Genomic DNA, 21,027 nt, shown 5'->3' with positions numbered 1-21,027 from the left:
CCACTTACCTTAGTTTTTTATTTATAGGTTTATAAAATACAGTATTATTGTGAAGGCAGTTTTCTGTTGATTTATAAAGTGCCATACTAAATTTATTTTCCCCCAAATGGATTAATAATAGTGATAAATAATCGTGCTCACAATATTGACTAAAATAATCGTGATTATCATTTTAGGCATAATCATGCAGCCCTACTTCAGAATGATAACCGTCAGTTGCGCCATAGGAAACCCACCCACAGCTGCAAACACCACCCGATCATAGAATCACACTGTAACCAGGCCGGGACAAATTAACTTCTGCAATCACAAAACACACACAAGGGCCGACTACCCTGGGCCCTGTGTATTGCTGCCTGAAGCTATATTTATGAGACTGACTGAGAAAGTCTCCCCGTTACGATTCAATAAAAACAGTTATTTGTTTTGTTAGGAGAAACTGTTTTTCGCGGAGCGATCTCTGTGCTCTGATCGCCAAACTTTTTTTTTTTTTTTAAGGTTAAAAAGGGGATATTTATGGGAAAATATTTAAACAGGAATGGGAGGGTTGACAGGTATACAGGTGTATGTCGCACTGTAGTAGTAGTAGAGGTATCAAAATAAATTCTAAATGGCCCCTCCTTATATTAATAAACAAAATATGGATGGGATACTTAAAAAGCTGCAAACGATGCATGATTTGCACAATATATAAAAACTATGTTGAAATTGTGTAGGCTTGTGTAGTTTCAAGCCTTTTGCTTTTCATATTTGCAGCAAGGAGGCGTTGATTATTATCTCTTCACGATCCAAAGGAGCCAGGACCGCCACTACTATCCAATTGTCAATACTAACTCAATCATGGAAACACATGGAAACAAATTAGGGGGATTCCCCACACAGTCGAGCCGCCTCGTCACCCCATAACTACGGAAACCGGGGGCATCGTCATATGTCTTTGTGACATCACAACTTGGCCCTATAAAGCTGAGCGCCCGTCCCCGCAATCCCCGAGCTCACATCAGTTTCAAACCACGTACCCCCTTAAGACGCCAAGCGGTAGGAGGGGCCACTATCAACTTTCGGAGACAGTCTGTCCCCTAGGCTGTCTCCCACACGGTCCCCTAGTTACCGGTCTCATATACAGCCGCAGAAATTTTTATTATTCAACTCAAAAAAAAAAAAAAAAGCAACCAGCTCCATTGGGATTCTAGTGTTGTGGAAGCTTTACACTTAAAGTGAAAAAGGTGGTCGCCAGGTGGTTTCCCATTGGATGATAGAGTGCAGAAGAGAACGTTTGCCATTTTGCCACACATTTCTAACCCACACATATCATACATCAAAATGTTGGCAACTATCTGGCCGAGATACGAGGATTTATTTATGAAGACTGCAACACAGCACAACCATTGAGTAATAAACCTAATTTCCTTTCCTCACTCTAGCTGAAGTGCTACATTTTAGAATTTCCCCCCCCCCCCCCACTCGCTCTAACTTCCATTACTTGTACCCAATTAGGCCCAATGCCACATCAAACATCAGTAGAGAGTTTGCGGCTCCTGTTTGTCTTGGGGATTCATATCTTGTTTATCGCTTTACAGCGGCCGCAATGGAAACCATTTCCCAGGAACCTGACACCAGGCGAAGCGACTCAGAAAACGGCACCGGAGCGGATACAGATAATGGTGAAGATGGCGCCCCGCCGCAGCCCGATCCCCGACCTGCGGACCAGGAAGCGGCAAATGGCATGGAGCTCGAGAAAGTTGGCGCAGGCTGCGACAATGTCTCCTATGTGATCACCTGGACAGTCAGCATGGCAATGTCTTTTCCAGGAGGTAATTCCTTTTATCCCGCATTCGGATTGATACACAACGGGTCCACAAGAGTGACACAAGGGTTCTGTCATCTTTCATGTACCAATGATCACCGTGCAGTTTTCTAACGTTGCATTCTTTACTATTGTTCATGTATCCTGTGTGTAGTTTGTTGTGCTTAATCTTTGTTTTTTGCCAAAAGTCATTCGCTCGACTCTTCCCTTTCAGCAGAGGAAAAACAATGCGATGTGGGCGGCGAGAAGGTGAGGAAAAACGCCAAGAGACTTCCGCCTGTTCGTATCATCGAGGCACCCAAAGCGCAGAACTACTACCACGTTGAATACAATCTGCTTCCAGGTGACTCGGAAACGGTCAAAGTGGACGTAGCCATGTTTGGGCCGGCCGTCAAAATATACAAAGAAAACGAATCAAAGGTAACATAACGATGTTCTGTCACGTGTGGGTCCCTGTTAGGAATAATTAATTGTGAGAAAAATGAACAAAAGACAGCATGTGTGTATTTGTAATGAACTCGCCTTTCGAACTCATGGCAAAAGTACATGCGAATACATCTTATTGATCTGTGTGTAAAATCCTTTGGCAGCTTCTGAGACCCTGGCACGAGGGAAACCGGATCTGGATCGGCTGGACTCAGTCTTTCAATGTCGCCGTCACCAAGGAACTGCTGTTCAAACTGCTGTCGCATAAGGTCCGCTTCAGGATATGGGACAGAAAGGCCAAGGTCTCTCAAAAGGCCCGAAGTGACAAACCCAAAGCCTTCAGAGTGATGAACACACAGTCAGAAAACGCATCCGATGTGTGTGGTAAGTGTCCAAAAGTAGGCTCTTGACATTATTCTGAGTACTTAACACTACGGTTTGTATTGGATATAGCTTTTACTAACCCTGGCTTTGGGTTTTTGCATTAGCTAACCAGTTTTTATCGATACACATTTTTAGCAATATCATAATTTCAAGTTTCGATTTCTACATCCTACTTGCAGACAATGTAATCTAGAAGCGGCATGATTCCGAATTCATTTAGATGTCAAGGATCCGATATGCAGTTATTTCTTCCTCTTGTTTTTACACATTTTTTAAGAAACTGTTGGAAATATAACCTGGAATCACCTTGAAGTACACTTATTTTGTGCTTTTAAACAACTAGTGCGTGCTCGTACAAATTGTAAGACTTTCTAAGACTTTTTAATGGCACAGTTTAACAAATTGTCAATGATTCAGTCCTGTGTTCCACAATGGAAGGTGAAACTGCCGGTTAAAGTCGTACACTGGGGAAAGCCCTAAAGCCCTGCTGGCTCGCTGTTCGCCGTTTATTTTAAGTTTATTAATATTACACGTGTCACGTGTCCACATTGCACCAAATTCGACACTGCACGTCCTTGGGTCCCTAGCAATACACCAGCCAAGTGTGAAGTAGATCGGATGAATGCTTGTCGAGATAATGGAAGGACTTTATATTTGAAGGACAGAGAGACAGAGATTCCTGCCTTTATAGTTGGATAAGAAAAATAGTAAAAGAATGCATCTTTCTTTCTAACAAGGCATCAAGAACATAGTGTACAGGCTGAGAGAGTCAAAGTCACCGAAAAAGCAACGAGACACGGAAAAGCCAAGTGACAGTCCTGAGGATGGCACTGCCAAAGGTGAACCTACAGTTTTTGAAGTTCTTGTACAAAACGGAAAATGTCTACGCGCAAAACACTCGCGATCTTAGAAGAGTTTGTGTCAAGTCCTGAAACCTCTCATTGTTTTTTTTTTTTTTCATCAGGAGATCCCAAAACCTCGACCAAAGCGGATTCCAAGGTGTCGTCGCCTGGTGTGGCAGCTTGTGAAAACAATGCAGCCGTTTCTGTAAAACACGCTGAAAGGTTGGAAAACTTACATTGAATCTAAATGTAAAATATATATACACTACTCACAGAAAGTTAGGGACATTTGGCTTTCGGGTGAAATTTATGGAAAACGTAAAAAGTTCACGCGACAGTGATATTATATCATGAAAGTAGGGCATTTAAGTAGAAGCATGCAATGGTGGTTTCCTCATCTCAAACAATTGATTGAAACAAAAGCCAACAACAGTGGTGGGTTTACCACAACAAAATATGTCAATGTCTCAATAACTTGTCATGTGCCCTTGAGCATCAATTACAGCTTGACAACGACGTCTCATGCTGTTCACAAGTCGACTTATTGTCTGCTGAGGCCTGGCCCCCCACTCTTCTTGAAGGGTGGTCCTCAAGTCAGTGAGGTTATGGGGTTCAGAGTTACGAGCCTCTACACGGCCACTCAGCTGATCCCATAGATTTTTATGGGATTCAGGTCTGGAGAAAGTGCAGGCCACTCCATTTGAGGTACCCCAGTCTCCAGCAGCCGTTCCCTAATGATGCAACCTCCATGAGCTGGAGCATTGTCGTCCATGGCCCGTGCAGGAAGATGATGCCTGTGCCTGGTGGTGTGGTCAGGTACCCTTGCAGGTCGTCTAGCAGGTAGACCACGCTGATGTAAACGGTTTTGAATGGTCTGACGTGACACTTGCCTCTCACCTCCCTTAAATGTGCCTGGAGTTGAGTGGCATTCATCATCCGGTTCCGCAGGGCGCTGTTCACAATGAAGCGGTCATCAGTGTGGGATGTGGCCAAAGGACGTCCACTTCTATGCCTGTTTGAAGCCTCGCAATGGCGAGCTACTGTTGATCAGTTGTTAGGTGTCGTCTTGGTCTCATGATGTCAAAATGTGAACAGCATGATGAAGAGGACTGTTGAAATACCAATTCTAATTGAACCAGGAAATGTATTGGTCGATTCATGGATTAAACACCTGTTGTGAATTTTGCCGTTCAGCTCCTTGTTAGAGAACAGCGAGTTGTGCAAAAAGTAGTGAAACATTGAACAGTTGGACATGTGCATTCAAAAGTTTAGAGAAGGTCAAATTAAGTTCACCTGTAAAGGTTATAGTGCATTTTAGGTTCATCCTGAAATTTCACCCGAAAGCCAATATCCCTAACTTTTTGTGAGTAGTGTATAATATAAATACAGTATGTACACTGTGCACACACGCCAGAATCAAACCACAGGAACAGCCCCATCTACAGGTTGACCAAAAATTATTGCCATTGCTTTGTCTATATGTTCTCATTATTAAACAACTGTAATTTAGTAACCAAATAATCGAAGAACACTAGTAAAGTATGTTTTGTCTTTGTTCAGAACCAATAATACCCTGACACATGATGAAAAGAAGACTAAACCACTGGGGCAAAAGAAAGAAACCTTCCCATCAAGTAAATCAGCTTACAGTATGTTATGCCATTTTCCTTTGAGCAATTTGTTGAAGGCAATCAACAAAAAAATTCTAACTAAGTGATTACAACTACCCCCCCATAGCTGCCCAAAACCAAAAAGACAAGAGAAAGAACGGCATTGCTTCAGTTGAGATCAGTTCAGTTTACCTGTTAGCAGGTAAGTCACAAAAAACAACACTTCAGAGTACACCGAATGACATTTCTGAAATCTGAGGCGTACAAAGGGAGTTTGATAGTGTCTTTTATCAGCGAGGAACGAAGATTCTTGTGTGACTCGTGAGGTTACTTCCAGGGGAGACCTCATTGACGGAGTGCTTCTCCATATGTTCATCCGGTGTGGAAGAGGTGATGTGCAACATTTCTCTGGACAGACCCTTGATATCAGAGGAGCTGCGGGTGGAGCTAAACCCGCTAGTTATTACCATTCTATCAGCTGACTCGATGCCCTCCTCCCCGGTGCCATATCATGTGCTAAAGGTATGTTTTGTATCTAAAATCCAACATTTCCAAATGAGTCTCCCTGCTTTTTTAAATGAAAGATTTCTCGTTTGTCTCCAGGAGAAATGCCTGCCGGTGTATTGCCAATATAAATTCAATAAGCAGAAAACGCACAAGACCAAGTATCGAGATCATGGCTCCAAAGTCTACTTCAGGGACGTGAACGTGATCCTGACCGGCCTGATGAGTCAGGGAGAGCTGCAGGAGTACCTCGCAGGGCCTCCGCTGGAAATAGAGGTTCACGACCGGGACAAGAAATGCGGGAAGTCGCCTGCCAGCCCCAGGTTGTTCGGGATGCGGTCGGACGACGACAAGCAGAGCGGCGGCTGCCTGACTGGCAAGAAACGCGCCGCTCACCACCCCCCCGAAGAGAAGCCGAAGCTGGACTCTTACGGCATCGCCAGCCTGGACCTCTCAGAGCTCCTGCTTGGGCAGAGCAGCCTCAAGCTCTACTTGCCGATCAAATGCTCCCCTCCGCCTCAGCCGCTGGCCAACGAGAAGAGCGTATGGGAGAAGAAGATGATAGAGGCGGCGGGTGCCGCTGGTGCTACAGGTGGACCCGGGGAACAGTCTGTGCCTCAGGGACACTACTTTGATTTCAATTCTCAGCTCAAAGTCAAGATCGAAATAGCCGTTCCGCTAAGCACCGGCGACGGGGGCGAATCGCAGAGGTCAGAGTGTCTGTTCGGGCGCATCGTCTACCTCTTCGGATACAACAACGTCCCTGTGGTGACCGATCTGAGGTCAGAGATCCTGAGAATCAACGCGGCGGCGTTCGGTCTAGGCGTGCACTCCTGGGAAACTGTCGAGAAAGCCCTATCAAATTACAAAATAAACTCGAAGGAGCAGGAGAGCAAGGATCTGGATTTTGTTACAGGATTCCACATGCAAGATAAGAAGATACACCTCTTTGTTCTGGAAGGGCTGAGACACGAAGCGGTGAAAAGACTCTGGGAGACGGTTCCTATGAAGTAAGCTGCGCAACCGGTTTGTTTTCGTCTCATTTTGCCCAGCGCGGTTTTTGGCCGTTGTAACGAGGTAAAATTTCAACGAGCAACCTGTAATTTGTGCTTTGCAGGCTGAGCGGGAACGAGGCAGAGCAGGTGATAGTTCTCTACAATTCGAGCATGAGTTTCTCCAAGCGCATCTACGACTCGCTGGACGTGGCCCTGAGCCCTGTCCATCTGCACCAGCCGCTGCACGCCCTGATGAGGCAGCCTCTGGTCTACGTCAGAGACAAGCTCCCCTACTCCTGCTCCCAAGCTCTGTCGCGGTACTGCTGCACATTCCAGAGATATCTGGGGTCGGGGGCTCCTGAACGCACTGTAAACAACTTATTTTTCTTAACACATGACAGGCCATGCCTTTTATGAGGTTAAACAAAAAAGAAGAAAGAGTACAGCAGCATAAATTGGTACTCATGCCAAGGGACCCCAAAAAGGTGCAATCACCTTGCTGCGGCCCCACCACCAACAAATCATCCGCTATCGTAATGTTCCCATTAATTATCAATGACACTAATTCTAATCAACTTTAATAACCTTAATAAACGCCCACAATGCTCTATTACAGTGTTTGTACTCTCACTTATTAGCTACATTTCATTTGAATGGGGAAATAATTCAGTTTAGTTAAAGGCCGGCCCTGATACCCAATCCTATGGACTAACCAACATTCTTTCCACAGGTTAAGTAAGCTGTGTCAGAAGAAGCAGCTGAGAGATGTAGTGCAGTACGACCTGTTCCCCTCTGCCGACATGGTGCGCAGCCTGAGCAAGGAACTTGGCGAGGCGCCTGGGCAGCCGGAGCAAAAGCTGGAAGCCAACTCTCAGGACGAGCAAGACATGCCCTCCCTTTCCGTCGCCGAGAAGAGATACAAGCCCTTCGACATGCAAAACACGGCGTACATCAACTGGAAACGGAAAATCGCCAAAGAAACGCTAACCAAGGAATCCAAGGACTTTGTTCAGGTCTGTAGGTCTAGAGGGTTGGAACATGATTTTATACGACTTCAATAGCGCAGCATATCATGTCCATTGCATAATGCCACAGGTCAATATCGAAGAAGTCTACCGGGCGAGCTCTTCCATGCAGAAGCCCAAGGTGGCTGCCTTAGAGATCGACCAGGCCGGGCCTGCTCACAACTACAGCATCCAGACCTTCAACACAAATGAGCACGCGAAGGAGCTGCTGCGCCAGGAGATGGCCAAGGTTTGGACTCGATTGGAAACGACTCATTTCCGACGGGCCCAATGTTTCAACACATCTCACTTCTGTAGTTCATATCGGTTCTCAGGTGCCGGGACGAAGGTTCACCTACAGCCAGGAGTATCTCAGTGCGATCGTGGAGCCTGGAGACGTGACACCTAAGCAGAAGCCCAGACCCACCACGGCGCCCTTCGACTGCTTCCTGAACCAGTTCAGGGAGAAACTCAGCCTGTACTCTGGATATCCAGACGAGGCACGGTTGGAGGAGCTGAAGAAGGTGACATCACTGCCCCACCTCAGACTTTTGGAGGTTTCACCTTAATCCCCGCAGAGGAATTTTAATGTTAGGAGGGTTCTCAAGAAAATAAGCACAGGTATAGGGTTTTGATTTATGCATTTGTATCCTCATCCCCTCTAATCCACTGGTTGTAGGCGAGGTATAGGGTAGCGTATAATATGACGTGACTAACACCATTTGATTAACAGTCGCAGAACGCTGGCCACGCTGGCTGCTGCGGTACAACCGGCCTAACAATTTATTGCCTCCCTGCCAGTCAAAGTAAAAACCTACAACAAAAGTAGGAATCCAGTTACTCTCTAGACATGTGAAATGTTATGGCGGATTTGTTGAAAGGTTGTGAACTCTTTATGTCTTCAGCCGTGGAGGGAGAACGTCCTGCACACCACCACCCTGAAGCCCCCACTGACCCGAGACAGGTGGTCCTGGGACCAGCGCTCGCAGGACTTTGAGCTCTACGCGGCACCGCCCCCCGTCTTCCAACCAGAACCCCCTGCTACGATCCACCTAGCCGGTATCTTCACAGTGTGCTGCCGTCGAACGCTGGCCTTTTCTCAGACCTTGGCTGCAAACAATCACTGATACAAAATCTTATTTAGTGATCTACAGATACATTCTCAAGGTTGCACAAAAGTCTCATTACTGCATATCATCCTGTCAAAGACTGTATTACAAATGAGTATTGATTCAAAGAAAGCACTTTGAAAAATCCTTTACAATTTGGCTACTGCTATAATGCATAGTTACATTAGGACATGAAATCTGCACCGTCACACGGTACACATTTGTAAATTCCTGACCAAATTACCACTGAATGCGTTTGAATTCAAGGCATGCATTAAACAAATAAAACAGTCTAGGCTACATTTTAAATAAAAAAAATAAAACTGATCAAAACTGATGAAACTCAGATGTTCATGAAAAGGTTTTGGTTTGTCTGGCGGACTGAAGGAGAGAGACTGAAGCAGGAGCAGCTCGAGGCGGCCAACGCTCAGTACAGCAGGTGGCTGCTCCCGAGCGGTGGGACGCCGGCACTGGACAATGGGCGCGTCCCTGAATTCAAGTGTCACCTGCGAGGCAGCCAAGGAAAGCTCCAGGACATGCTGAAAGACGAACCAAAGAAATATTCCCTGCGGAAACAAGGCTTGGTGCTTAAGGTACAACTTTGGTGACAGTCATTGAGAAGACTTTAACAGACATTCTAATTCTGTGATATGGCCTAATGGCCGTGCAAAAAAAACAACCATATACACTCTTGAGTGGTTGAATGTCAGATTTTATTCATGTATTAAATATGCAATGAATCTATAACTTTGCACCTTACTTTATGTATTATTGCCTGATATACAAGGTTCAGATTTCCATTTTTGATGGGTTATTACATGAAACGCTTCCCAACCAATCCCAGTCCCAATTTCAGGAGACATAACCCTGTGTGTGCTTTGCATTACGCACCTTTCCTTCCAGCCCTTGCCTGCGCTCTCTGTGATGACCAGTGGCGATGACGGCGCAGAGCCACCGAAACACGGCGCCCTGGGCCCGGGCCCCGACACCGAGCGCAACATCAGCTGCAAAACCAACTACATCCCCAGACACGATTCCCTGTACAACAAGTACCGATACATGTAAGCTCCAGTTACATGACCCTTTGATTTCTGAGAAAGAACCAATGGCTTCAAGACAAAAAAAAAAAACCAACAAAAAAAAACTAAAAGTAGTTATAAAGTTGTTTTTTTGCTGTTTTTTTTTTTTAGGGAATACTGTCTGCCGTGCTCCTTCCTCCACAAGCGGAAAGCTGTGCCGCTAACAGATGAAGAGAGGCACACCCACACGTTTCACAATCCCGGCCCTGATGTTAAGACACGCGAAGCGGCCGTGCAACCTTTCAAGAACCTTGTGGAGGTCCGAACCCACAAAGACATTGCCCTGTACACCCAGTAGGGCAATAAATAATACATCCACCCTCCCCTTCTTGTTAATTGCTTAAATAGACGGTTGTGAGACTGCACTGCAAATATAAGAAGCACTTTGAGTTTAACTTCATAAAATAAAACACAATCGTCAGCTTTGATAAGCACCCTTGGACCAGCTGGGTTTATTAGCTCATTTTGTTAATTCTGATGGAATGATCAACATATTTCACTTATCAAGCGGTATCTACACGATCAAACAAAAGCAAAGCTCCTGATCTATGGGGCCGAGACAAACCCTATTTTTATTTTCTTTTTTTAACGATAACATGTTAGTGGTAGTTTGCCCACGTCCTCCAATCAGAGGGCCGGTTACACACACGGCCTCAGAATGTCCTGTCGAGCGGGTGAGAGCAGATGTACGCCCTCTTGTCCAGGACCGCCTGTGCGATCTTCTTGATGTTGGCGTCGTCGTTCTCTGGAGAATCTGGAGGAAATGGGACCTTTATCAAACACACAAAGACTTCTTTTTGACGAATATGGAACCTGATGGGGCTTTTTTTGTAATCTGGACCGTTTCACCGGATAACTGTATAAACCCCCCCCCATTTAAATGACACCAATACGGTGAATAAAACAAAACAATACAATTGGTTGCTGGCTGTTCGCATGTGAGGTGGTGGGGGGTTGGTGGGGAAATTCCACAACACATGCAGGTCTTTTGTACAACAATGCAATTTATAAAAAAAAAAAAAAAAAAAATCCACAGGGCTGTTCCTGATTACGGTTTTGGGTCATACTTACGTTTTTGTAACTGAGTCATCATGTAATTGTTCTTGTAGTAAGCTTCGTTGCAAAACGTGTTAGCGAGCAGCACCTAGACGCACGGAGAGAGTAGGTATTTATCATCCGTCAAGGTCTAAGGATGCAACATTGAAAAGGAACTAAACCAGTAAAGTTCACAAAGCAGTCGAACAAGACCGAGATACTTGAAACCATATGTTCAATCCCGATTTATTACACATGTTGCTGTGCCGCAATTTTCCCCCCGATCCAGAGTCCTAAACACAACACAACACAACAGGCCAGAAAAACCTATAAAACATTTCAAGACTTGAAAGGAAATGGGAGGGCCGGAGAGAAGCGATCACAGAGCCTGACGTTTTGTGCCTGGAAGCCAGAGGGAACGCGGCTTTTATATATATTTTTTTGTTTAAACATCAGGACCCGAGCGAAGTGGAAAAGAAAAGCCCACGGTAACAAAGAACACGGCTGCTCGCTTTAATCTCACTTCTGAGGAGTCTTTTTCCTCCCCGCTTTGTCCTCCATGAGTGTTTCTGATTAAATTGGGGTGGGTGCGGACCACTCTCTGCCATCGAGTGGTCCGCAGCCGCTTTTGCAGGGACGGCTCAATACGCTGTGATAAAAATACAACCCCACCAAAAAAATAATAAAAAATAAATAAATAAAATAAAAACAATAGCCGTGAATAGCGGGTTAGAGTACCTCGTGATCGTGGTTTTGGAGGCCGATGCTGATGGAGCGGCTGGCTCGGGAGATCACGGCCGTCATGGCGTACAGGTTGATGAGCACGTCCGCCACCCTCTTCAGGATCAGCTGTTCGTCGACTATCGTCTGAAACAGTACAGCGTTGCACACGTCAACTGTTAAACCGCCTCGAAACATCAGAACGGGGAGGAATACCAATTCGCTCATCTGTGTCTGGGTCTAAAACCTGTTTGTTTTTCGTTTAGTCAAAGAAACAAAAACACAAATTCATGTACAATAACTCCATGGGGGCAAAAAAAAGAAAAAAGAAAAAAGCATGTGGACCCTTCTAATGAACTCACTGAGCCATTTCAGCCAGAGATGATTCTGTGCTTCAAGCTTTGTGTTTTCAGTTTGGCTCGGAAGGCCCTTTCCCGCTTTAACCTGACAGTTTCCTGCGACACCGCCTGTGCACAAAGCGAGGTCCATATCGAAATGGTTTTGTCACAGTCGGTGTGACTTGAGTGGCCTGCACTGAACCTTGAACTCGGCCCCATCAAACACCTCTGGGATGGAATGGGAGCCGAGGTGCGAGTCGGGGCTAACCGGCCAGCGTCCGTACACAAAACGAGGTAAATCCCTGCAGCGAAGCTCCAGCATCTAGCGGAAAGCCAAGGCCGTTCGCCCCCGACCCTCAAAGATGTTCGACGAGCCCGTTTTGACAAATTAATTGGTCTTAGTTGTAAAAGTGTGGCTGGAACCATTTGGCCTCTACGGGGATCATTCCTTCCTGATCGGTCCCATAAGGAGCAGCGATCCACATGCCATGTAGTGTACACGGAGGGCATAACTACACTCACCAGACATATGCTTTATATTCCCAAGCCCCAGATGACACAAAAACCTTTAAGATCTATAAAGGTTTGTTTGGATTTAAAATGAAGAGCACATTATACAGTACATTAATACAAATACGTGAAGTTTGTATGAAACAATACAAACATTTAAGCAAGATCTGAGGTTCTGAAAACCATTTTCATAAAAGAAAAAAAAAAAAAGCAACACAAAAACTGGTGACATGAATTGGATTTACCTTCCCATATCGGTACAGAAGGCTCTCCACGGTGGATCCAAAGAGGAAGACGTTTTGCTCTAATTTCTTTGCACTATCCTGTAAATGAACATAAACTGTGAATGTATCAAACTTTTCTCCAGTCCACTGACACAAACCTGTCATCCTACGTAGTTTTCTTTTTCCACGAGAACACCTTCAATCAAACCACATTGTGCCCTTTCGCTTCAGAATCGTCCATTGACGTCATAAACCACACGATAAAAGTACTTTTTCAAAGAGTTGTAGATAAGGGGATGGACTCACCGCCAAGCTAGGGTGCACCACTCCGTCCTTGCCGGTCAAACCCAAGTCCACGCTCCCTCCGAGGGAACTCTTCATCTTCTTAGCCAGCATGGACATGGCAAGACCCACGTTCCCTTTCTTCATCTCCCTGAGTTCAGAGCAGAGAGGAATCAAGAGACTTTTTTTTTTTTCTTTCTTTCTTTTTTTGGGGGCCAAGAGCCGTTTAGCTTTGTGCGGTTTTGAACGCGTCACAAGCACTTAGTTTAAGCTCTTACTTTATTTTTCCCGTCATTATTTTGCCGGCGTACTGCATCCCGGTCAGTGCGATGTACATCCTGAGGATTTCGTTGGTGCCCTGTAAAGACAAAAAGTACAATTTCTGGCATGAATACTTGAAGGAAAGAAACCTTCAAATAAAAATAAATTATATATAAAAAAATTAAATAATAATAAGCACACACACACACACCATTTTTTTTTTAATTTATTTCAAAATAGAAGTTAAGACTTTGTATGCTTGATTTTTGACATAAAATACCATGAAAGCCTTTTCACTTTCTAAAACTGACATTTAGACTTTTAAGCCACGTAACTCCAAAGATGAATGAACTTTTAATGAAAATTAAAAGCGTTTTCAAACGGAGCGTACTTTATAGACATGTCTTCTATTTTACATGCGTCTTCATATGTACTTTATTTGAATGAGTATTGATTCGGACACAAAAAAAAATAATAAAAAAAATAAAAAAAAATGTAATCGATTCGGTTGCTCTAAAAAGTTGAATAAAAAGGTTTTTCTGCTCCGACAAAAGGCAAAAACTCATCTGCTCTTTCCAGGTTTTCCCGCTGAATACCGGAAACAAAACAAAACTATTGCAAAGTATTTCTTTCTCCGCTTCACTGAAGGAAACATGGAAATTGAAGCCTCACATTTACTATATCAGCTGTTTTTTCCCCTTCCAGTTAACAGTACTGTTGGCATTTCCACAGAAAGGTCCCTCATTCATTTGAGCCACTGCCAACACGACAATACCTCAAAGATGAGCAGGATGCGGCAGTCCCTGAGGTAGCGCTCGTAGGGGTAGTTCTTGGTGTAGCCCAGCCCTCCGAGGACCTGCAGAGCCTCGCTGACGCAGATCCAGCCTCCCTCCGAGCTGAACACCTGCCCGCACCGCGGCGCAAAAAACGGGAAAACATCAGGTTGAACAGATTGATGACGTTTTCTGAAACATCCCCAGAGAGACACCACAGAAGAATCGGGATTCTGAGATTGGTTTGACAGGCGGTCTGACCTTAACCATGGCAGCCTCCAGAGAACAGTCGGGAACGCCTGGTCTGTCCATCATCCCCGCCGTCAGGTAGGCCATGCTCTCCATAACAAAGGCGTTCAGGGCCATCACCGCAAACTTCTCCTGCGACGGCGGGGGTGGAATAAAGGACAAAAGTTATTTGTTTTGGACTAGAGAAACTAACGTAGCCTATTTATTGGCCTCTGGTCGTAGGAAGCCGATCCATACCTGAACCAAACCGAATTCGCTGAGACGTTTGTTGAACTGCTTCCTGGTCGAAGCGTACTCAGAGGTCAATTCTGCAAAGGCAGGAAGACAGAATAGGTCAATGCTTGGACTAGAGGTGAAAGCTGCCTACGCAAGTCATTATTTGCACTCAAATGGTTTTCCCCAAGCTTTACTTGTAAAACAAAGAAATTTACTCGTAACAACGGAAAAAGCACTAATCACTTATGAATAAGTACTAGCACTCAATTAATAGTGACCAGTAACATTTAAATAGATACTAATAACAATGGTAATAAATATTAGTTGGAGGCAAATATTTGATAACTCAAACACAGAGCCCCATAGGATTCAATGACAAAATTGTCCAAATTGTTACTAGAAACATTGCGATAGTTACTAGTTACAATTTGAATAGTTACTTGCATCTAATAAATAGGTTCTAGTACTTGATACATTTTGACTAGTGAAACTGAAATAGTTACTAGTAACTGCTGGAATAGCAACAAGTAATTTAAATATAAGTAGCAAAAAAAAAAAAAAGTGACTAATTCCTCCTATGGATTAAATGTTAAAATGGCTTTCCATAGATACATGCCCGATAGCCATAATACCAGAGTTTGACCAGTCTAATTGGAATTGTTGTACTGTATTTTTATCTATTATTTATTTATTTAAATGATTCCTAGTGTTAGCTCACAGCTGGACAGAACCCCTGCACTATTTGCCAGGGTTTAAAAAAACAACTTTTTTTTTAACATTTCATCAGCTGATGTCTGTCTGTCTGACATCTGCAGCAAACGTTCCCTGTTTCATTTGCATCCGTTTCTTCCTCGTTTGGTAAAAGTGGAAAGATCAGTGGGAATAAAAGGGAGCAGTCAGACCTGCCTAGGCCATATCGGGAAGGATACTAAACTCTCCAATTGGTCATAAAGTAGTAATTTGTTTGTCATGAGCACAGTCTTTATTCTAAATCTTTACCTATCAGCTTTTTGATCATTCCGGCCCCGGCACTGCCCATGCTGAACCTTCCCGAGTTGAGGATATTCATCGCAACCTGTGGACACGCGATGCAAGTGAGAAAATTCATTATTACGAACAGGAAAAGAACAGGGTTCGTTCTGGCATTACAAAATGAAATTCAAGGCCTTTTAAGTACTTTTTTTTAAGCACAATTTTTTCCATTTTCAAGGATTTTATGCAAAACAAATATAACAAATTTTAGATGCTATCTTTATTAATTAAAATATAATATAATCTTTGGCTCATTGTCAATTTCAATAACCAAACCAGCGGGACAGGTTATCACAGGCTTCAATTATCGCGTTTCTTTTCCCCCAAGGGCTTTTCAAGCACTTCAGCAACAAAAGGGCCTATTTCCAAGGTATCACTGTACTTAAATTTATGAGAATGAAATCCAAGCACTTCAAGCGCCTCAAGGACATCGAGAGAATTACCTTGAATCCTCCACCAACTTCTCCTAAAATGTTCTCCACCGGCACCGGAACATTGTCGAAGGCCACTTCGCAGGCTAAAGGATTTGGCAAGGAAAGGTTTGAGGGCGTTATCAAGACAAGGCACCAAATAGAGGTTGTTCTTATTCTATTAGTCTCAGTATTCAGTCTTAAATGAACACCACGTGGTCTGACATTCAAAGGAAGTCTTACTGTTGGAACCCCGGATGCCAAGCTTGTCCTCCGGCTTGCCGCTGGTGATGCCCCCGAAATCTCTCTCCACGATGAACGCCGAGATCTTATCTTTCTTCACACCTTCGGCATCGACCACCGTGGTCCGGGCAAACACCGTCATCACATCTGCCATCCCTCCGTTGGAAATCCAAATCTGGGTAAATGACAAACAAAGATATAAAAAGGAGAGTTAAAAAAAATAAAGGAAAGTGTTTTTTTCCTTTTTTCGATTTTACACCTGTCAACGTCAATAAATAAATCTAGGAATAAATAAGAAAAAACACTTTAAAAAAAAGTGTAAAAGTGCAGCCGCAGTTTAGTGAAATTAAATACATTTAACATTTAAAATATTACGGTAAAAGTTAAAAACAGTAGTTCAACAGCAACTTCAAAACGATAGAATGTGCAGCCACAATTTCACTTAAGAACGCTGGTGTTTAAATTGGCAACACTACTGCCAGCCCTCGAAACTAAAGCCTTGCATACTGTACACATTGCCGTTTTACCGCTGGGATTTTCCAGTGTAAAATATTGCAAAAATGACGCTACACATGCAAACAAGCCTGAGCTGTCATTGCTACGTGTGGCACTGTTGTGACAGCGCTGTGTTCTGCTTTACGTTAATGTCATATAAGAGTGTAGTGTCTGCTTTATGTGACTGGTTTTGTGTTGTGAACTGTGTTGATTAAATGGAGTTTGCTCCCACTACCGTCTCAGTTACTCAAGATAACAATCATCACGTGATAAATTACGCGATATCGGATCGGCGCATAGACTCTCTGATACCCAAACCAGCATTTTAGGCTGTATCGTAGGCATTTCCGATACTTGTATCGGAACAACTCAAGTCTTCATATCTAGTTTATCTTCATGTTGTGATTGATTTGGGCATAAAAAAAGAGTTTCAAGTCATTGACGCACATAAATACTGTATATCGGGGTTGACACAGACATTATGCAAAAGCGGGTACATGGGAAAAATAAATAAATACAATTTATAAATAAATGAAAAACCTTGTTGGGTTCATCAAATTAAGAAAACAAAAGGTATAAAATTAAAACATAATAATATAACAAATATTAAATAATAAAAAATATGTTTATTAATAATATTTAAATATAATTGTATTAATAAATAAAAACAAGAAATAAAACATAAATTGATTACCATCTTATAATTTGGGTTTGATATTCAGATATCAGATATACCACATCTGTTTATATGCTGCTTATCACCTTAGTGCCATTGAGCAGGTAGTGTTTCCCGTCGTCTGATAGTGTGGCACGGGTCTGAATTGAGGCAGCATCGCTTCCACTGAAACAAACACAATAATCCTAAATTAATCTAAGCCACTTAAAGGGGAAAAACAGCATGAGAGTAAATTGTATTGCAAGAGGTGAATGTAAAGTGTTAGCGTGAATGGAGGGGATACAATTTGGAGTTTCACAAGATGACCTAAAATGGATGCATTCTCAAACACGTGACTTTCAGTCAAAGCAGCTGTTAAAGACAGAAACAGTTGTGTGTTACGCACCCCGACAAACGTTTCACACTGCTCCTTCGTTCCCAGGAATCAATTTGTCAAATTATGTAAATGGCAGAGTTCACTTTTTGAAAATGTTCCCCCATAGGGTTGATACCCAAATCAAAATAGGTCGCCAGGTAATACTAATCTAGTGTGCAGAGTGTTTTCATTGATTTATCCGGCATAGTGAATTACATTGTTATACTGATGATTCAAGAGATCGTCAAAATATAGTGCAGCGTCCTGCCCCTGCATGCAACAGGGGAAAAAAACACATTAGTTCTGTTTTGGTTGCATTTCATGGTGGTTCTTTGTTTAGTTATTCATGTATCTTGGATTGATCGATTGTGGGATTGTTGTAGTTCTACATATTTGTTTTATTATGTTGATTAGTCATCTTTTGTAGCAGTACCATTACTGAGACAACTAGTTAAGAGAAGAGACCACTAGTTGACCACTATATATCTTTTTCATGCTTTTACCTCCCAGGTTCTGTCAGACAGAAGGCTGCCACGTATTCCCCGGAGGCCAGTTTGGGAAGATACTTCTCCTTCTGGGCCTCATTCCCCGCTATCAGGATTCCCTGGACACGACAAAGCACCTCATGACACTGTGACCTCATCAGTAACAGCCCAAAGTACCATAACAGATCCCAGAACAAACAATGACAAAAGGTTTCTCAAAAGGTCTGAATTCCCCTCCTGGACTCCGACATTAAGAATGCGTCACTTGTGTTGCAGTCCGGACCGCCCAAGGAAAAACCAAGCTGAGACCAAGTTTTGGTGGAGTGGGGGTCACAGAGTCAAGACCAAGACCAAAGTGTATCGCATCCAATTCAAGCTGGAGAGACTGAAACTTAACCAATTCCAGTCAAAGATCTCCCACTTGATTGAAAATAAGAGAATTTACCTTCAGGCCAATGGCTTGATGGGCTGCCAGTGTCACAGCTATAGAACCGTCCAACGAGATAATCTCCCCCAATCTTGCATACATGGTGTTGGACAGCCCAAGTCCCCCTATGGAAAATGAAGGAATACATCAAGTCTGCTTTAAAGCTCCTCCAGGCATCTGCTTCAAGGAGATGGTGACATTTCCCTCCTAAATTAAGCAAATTAAAGGCTTTGGTCTTCAATACTGAGGGTTGCGTAGCTGCCAGCTACACTTTCACTCTTTACAATGACAACCATCTAGAGGTCATAATCAAACCAAGAAAATAACAGCACTTGTAGTTTATTTATTTGTCTGAGAGGTTGGAATAAGTATCTAAAATAAGCGTACCATACTCCTCAGGGATCTGGATCCCAAACAACCCAAGCTCTTTCAACCCATTCAGGGTCTCTAGTGGAATCTTGGCCTCATGATCAATCTTCTGGGAGTCAACTGAAATCAAAAAAGGGAGTATTAAAGTGCGAAAGGTTACATGTTGTTTCAAATAACTCAGAAGCTTTTTTCCTCTCCACTAACCTTCCTCATTGAAGAATTTTTCAACTGGTGCAACAAACTGGTTGATCTCTTCCAATTCTTCCTTTCCGATCTCTGGGTAAGGAAAGACCTCTGCCTAGAGGAGACAAGGTGTAAATGTTGTCTAATAATTTTAGGAGGCTCATTCAGGCATTAAGAACTTAATTCAAGGACTTTCAAGTACTTTTTTAAGCACTATTTTTCATCTACAAGGACTTCATGTAAATCAAATATAATACATTTTCAATGTGATCTTTGTTAATTTAAATATAATTTTAGTCTCATTGTCTATTTTTTATAGTATATCTATTATATGTATTATTAATCTCAATGTCATCTACCAAGTCCGTTTACTTTCAAGGACTTTTCAAGCACTTCAACATAAAAGGGGCTTTTTTTTCCCCCAAGATAAAGCACCTCAAGGACCTGGTAAGAACCCTGGAATACGTAATCGGCAAGTGCAAGGCGCACAAGGATTTCGAGATGGGTAAAATACAAATATTCATACGATAATAAAGTTTAATAAGATATACAACAGATTTGCCAATATACACGAATGCAAGAATAATAATTAAAAAAAAAAGATGAATTGCTAATATACTGAATTTCATCAACTGGTTGTGGGCAAAGAACATCTTCTTAACTCATCACAGTGTATTACTGACTACTAATGTGATGCAGCATGATTTGACTGCCGCACAACCACCACGAAACACGTTGGGATCGTGTACACAACACATGTACACAGGTGCAGTTTGGGTAGGAAAACCGCAACAAAAAAAGACATGGTCACCTTGTTCACTTGTCCGAGGAACAGATCCTTGGCATAGGCGAGACTCCTTGCGTGGGTTTTAATGGCCCGGTAGTGCTGCGCTCTCCCCGTGCACTTGAGGTGACAGTAGAGGGCTTTGGACCGCACCACAACTCGGCTCAAATTCATGGTTCCGTCAACGCCGGGACGCGGCGGCTGGCAACTTTCACCCCATTCCGTCGCGCGTCGATGACGTGCGCAACGTCCCGCCCGCTTCGCGTTTGCACCACGTGATGGCACCACGCGCTAAACTATGGCGCCGACGCTGCGTTTCGTCGGACCTCGGAGATCGCCCGTTTCGGTGCGACGGCGACCACCTCCGAGCTAAACGTGTTCCATTGCGTCCGTTGGGGAAAACGCGGACAGTGAGTGTGTGTTTGTTTGTGAGACTAACACGCATTTTGTGCGAGCTACAAAAAGTTTCATGTTAGCGTAACACGAAAAATCCTTTGCACTTTCCCCAGCAGGAGGTGGGGATTTCTGAGTTTCGACGTCACTAGAACGCAGCATAATTTTATAAGTATTATATATATATATATATATATATATATATATATATATATATATATATATATATATATATATATATATATATATAGTAAATTCATTCTCTTACGGTTGTAATTTTATGATATTGGATATTTTATTTTAGGATTGAAAAAAAACTTGAGATTTATTGGGTTGAGGAACGGAAATTGGCTAAACCGAGGAACAAAATAGAATAAAAATATATAACCTATAATTTAAATGAAAAACAACTACAAAGTAACTCATTAATTATTAATTACTAATTATTAGTAATTTATGCAATAATAAATGTATTCATACAAATATATATATATAATATTAATCATATAACATATTTATAAAACAGTGTATTAATAACTAAGAATAAACATGTGTAGGGAAATAAATATATCTAAAGAAACTGAAATAATCTCAATGGGCCTCTCAAACGCAAATAATATTTTGACATTAAATGACTTTCCCCCCTCTCCCTAACATGCATTATCACGATGCAGCCTGCTGACGTGGAGGACACAGCCTGAGGAGTGGAAATCTATTTTTATCTCACTACCTCAAGGGCCAGACAGACAAACAGGGCATAGAGTCTCTTTAGATCACCTGCCTCTCAGTAGCACATTACAGCTTAAA

At 42.9% G+C, this 21,027-nt stretch overlaps 1 protein-coding gene across 1 annotated transcript; it reads right to left on the bottom strand.

The window, feature by feature from the left end:
- Positions 1–9,372: 9,372 nt before the first annotated feature.
- On the bottom strand, positions 9,373–20,034 carry acad9 (acyl-CoA dehydrogenase family, member 9). The gene is made up of 18 exons (XM_080000258.1): positions 19,855–20,034; positions 19,065–19,158; positions 18,879–18,980; positions 18,510–18,616; positions 18,083–18,183; positions 17,311–17,389; positions 16,054–16,228; positions 15,844–15,917; positions 15,368–15,443; positions 14,390–14,460; positions 14,165–14,284; positions 13,906–14,034; positions 13,148–13,227; positions 12,894–13,020; positions 12,609–12,686; positions 11,534–11,662; positions 10,832–10,904; positions 9,373–10,514 (listed from the first exon to the last, which is right to left on the bottom strand). Exons 1-18 carry the CDS (start codon positions 19,999–20,001, stop codon positions 10,414–10,416), a joined length of 1,863 nt encoding a protein of 620 aa, XP_079856384.1. The 5' UTR covers positions 20,002–20,034; the 3' UTR covers positions 9,373–10,413.
- Positions 20,035–21,027: the final 993 nt, after the last annotated feature.

The sequence above is a fragment of the Zeus faber genome (assembly GCF_960531495.2).
Source record: "Zeus faber genome assembly, chromosome: 5".
Lineage (NCBI taxonomy): Eukaryota > Metazoa > Chordata > Actinopteri > Zeiformes > Zeidae > Zeus > Zeus faber.
Note: the sequence above shows the minus strand (reverse complement) of the source record. Positions and strands in the feature narration are given on the sequence as shown.

Bases quoted from the DNA above. Each gene is read 5' to 3' on its own strand.
- acad9 (XM_080000258.1), bottom strand. From the start codon at position 20,001: ATGAATTTGAGCCGAGTTGTGGTGCGGTCCAAAGCCCTCTACTGTCAC. The intron at 18,184-18,509 runs GTAAATTCTCTT...TGTCGTGTCCAG, and splicing joins ATCAAGCCATTGGCCTGAAG to GGAATCCTGATAGCGGGGAA. The intron at 11,663-12,608 runs GTAAATCCAATT...GTACTGTTTCAG, and splicing joins TTCTGTACCGATATGGGAAG to ACGATAGTCGACGAACAGCT.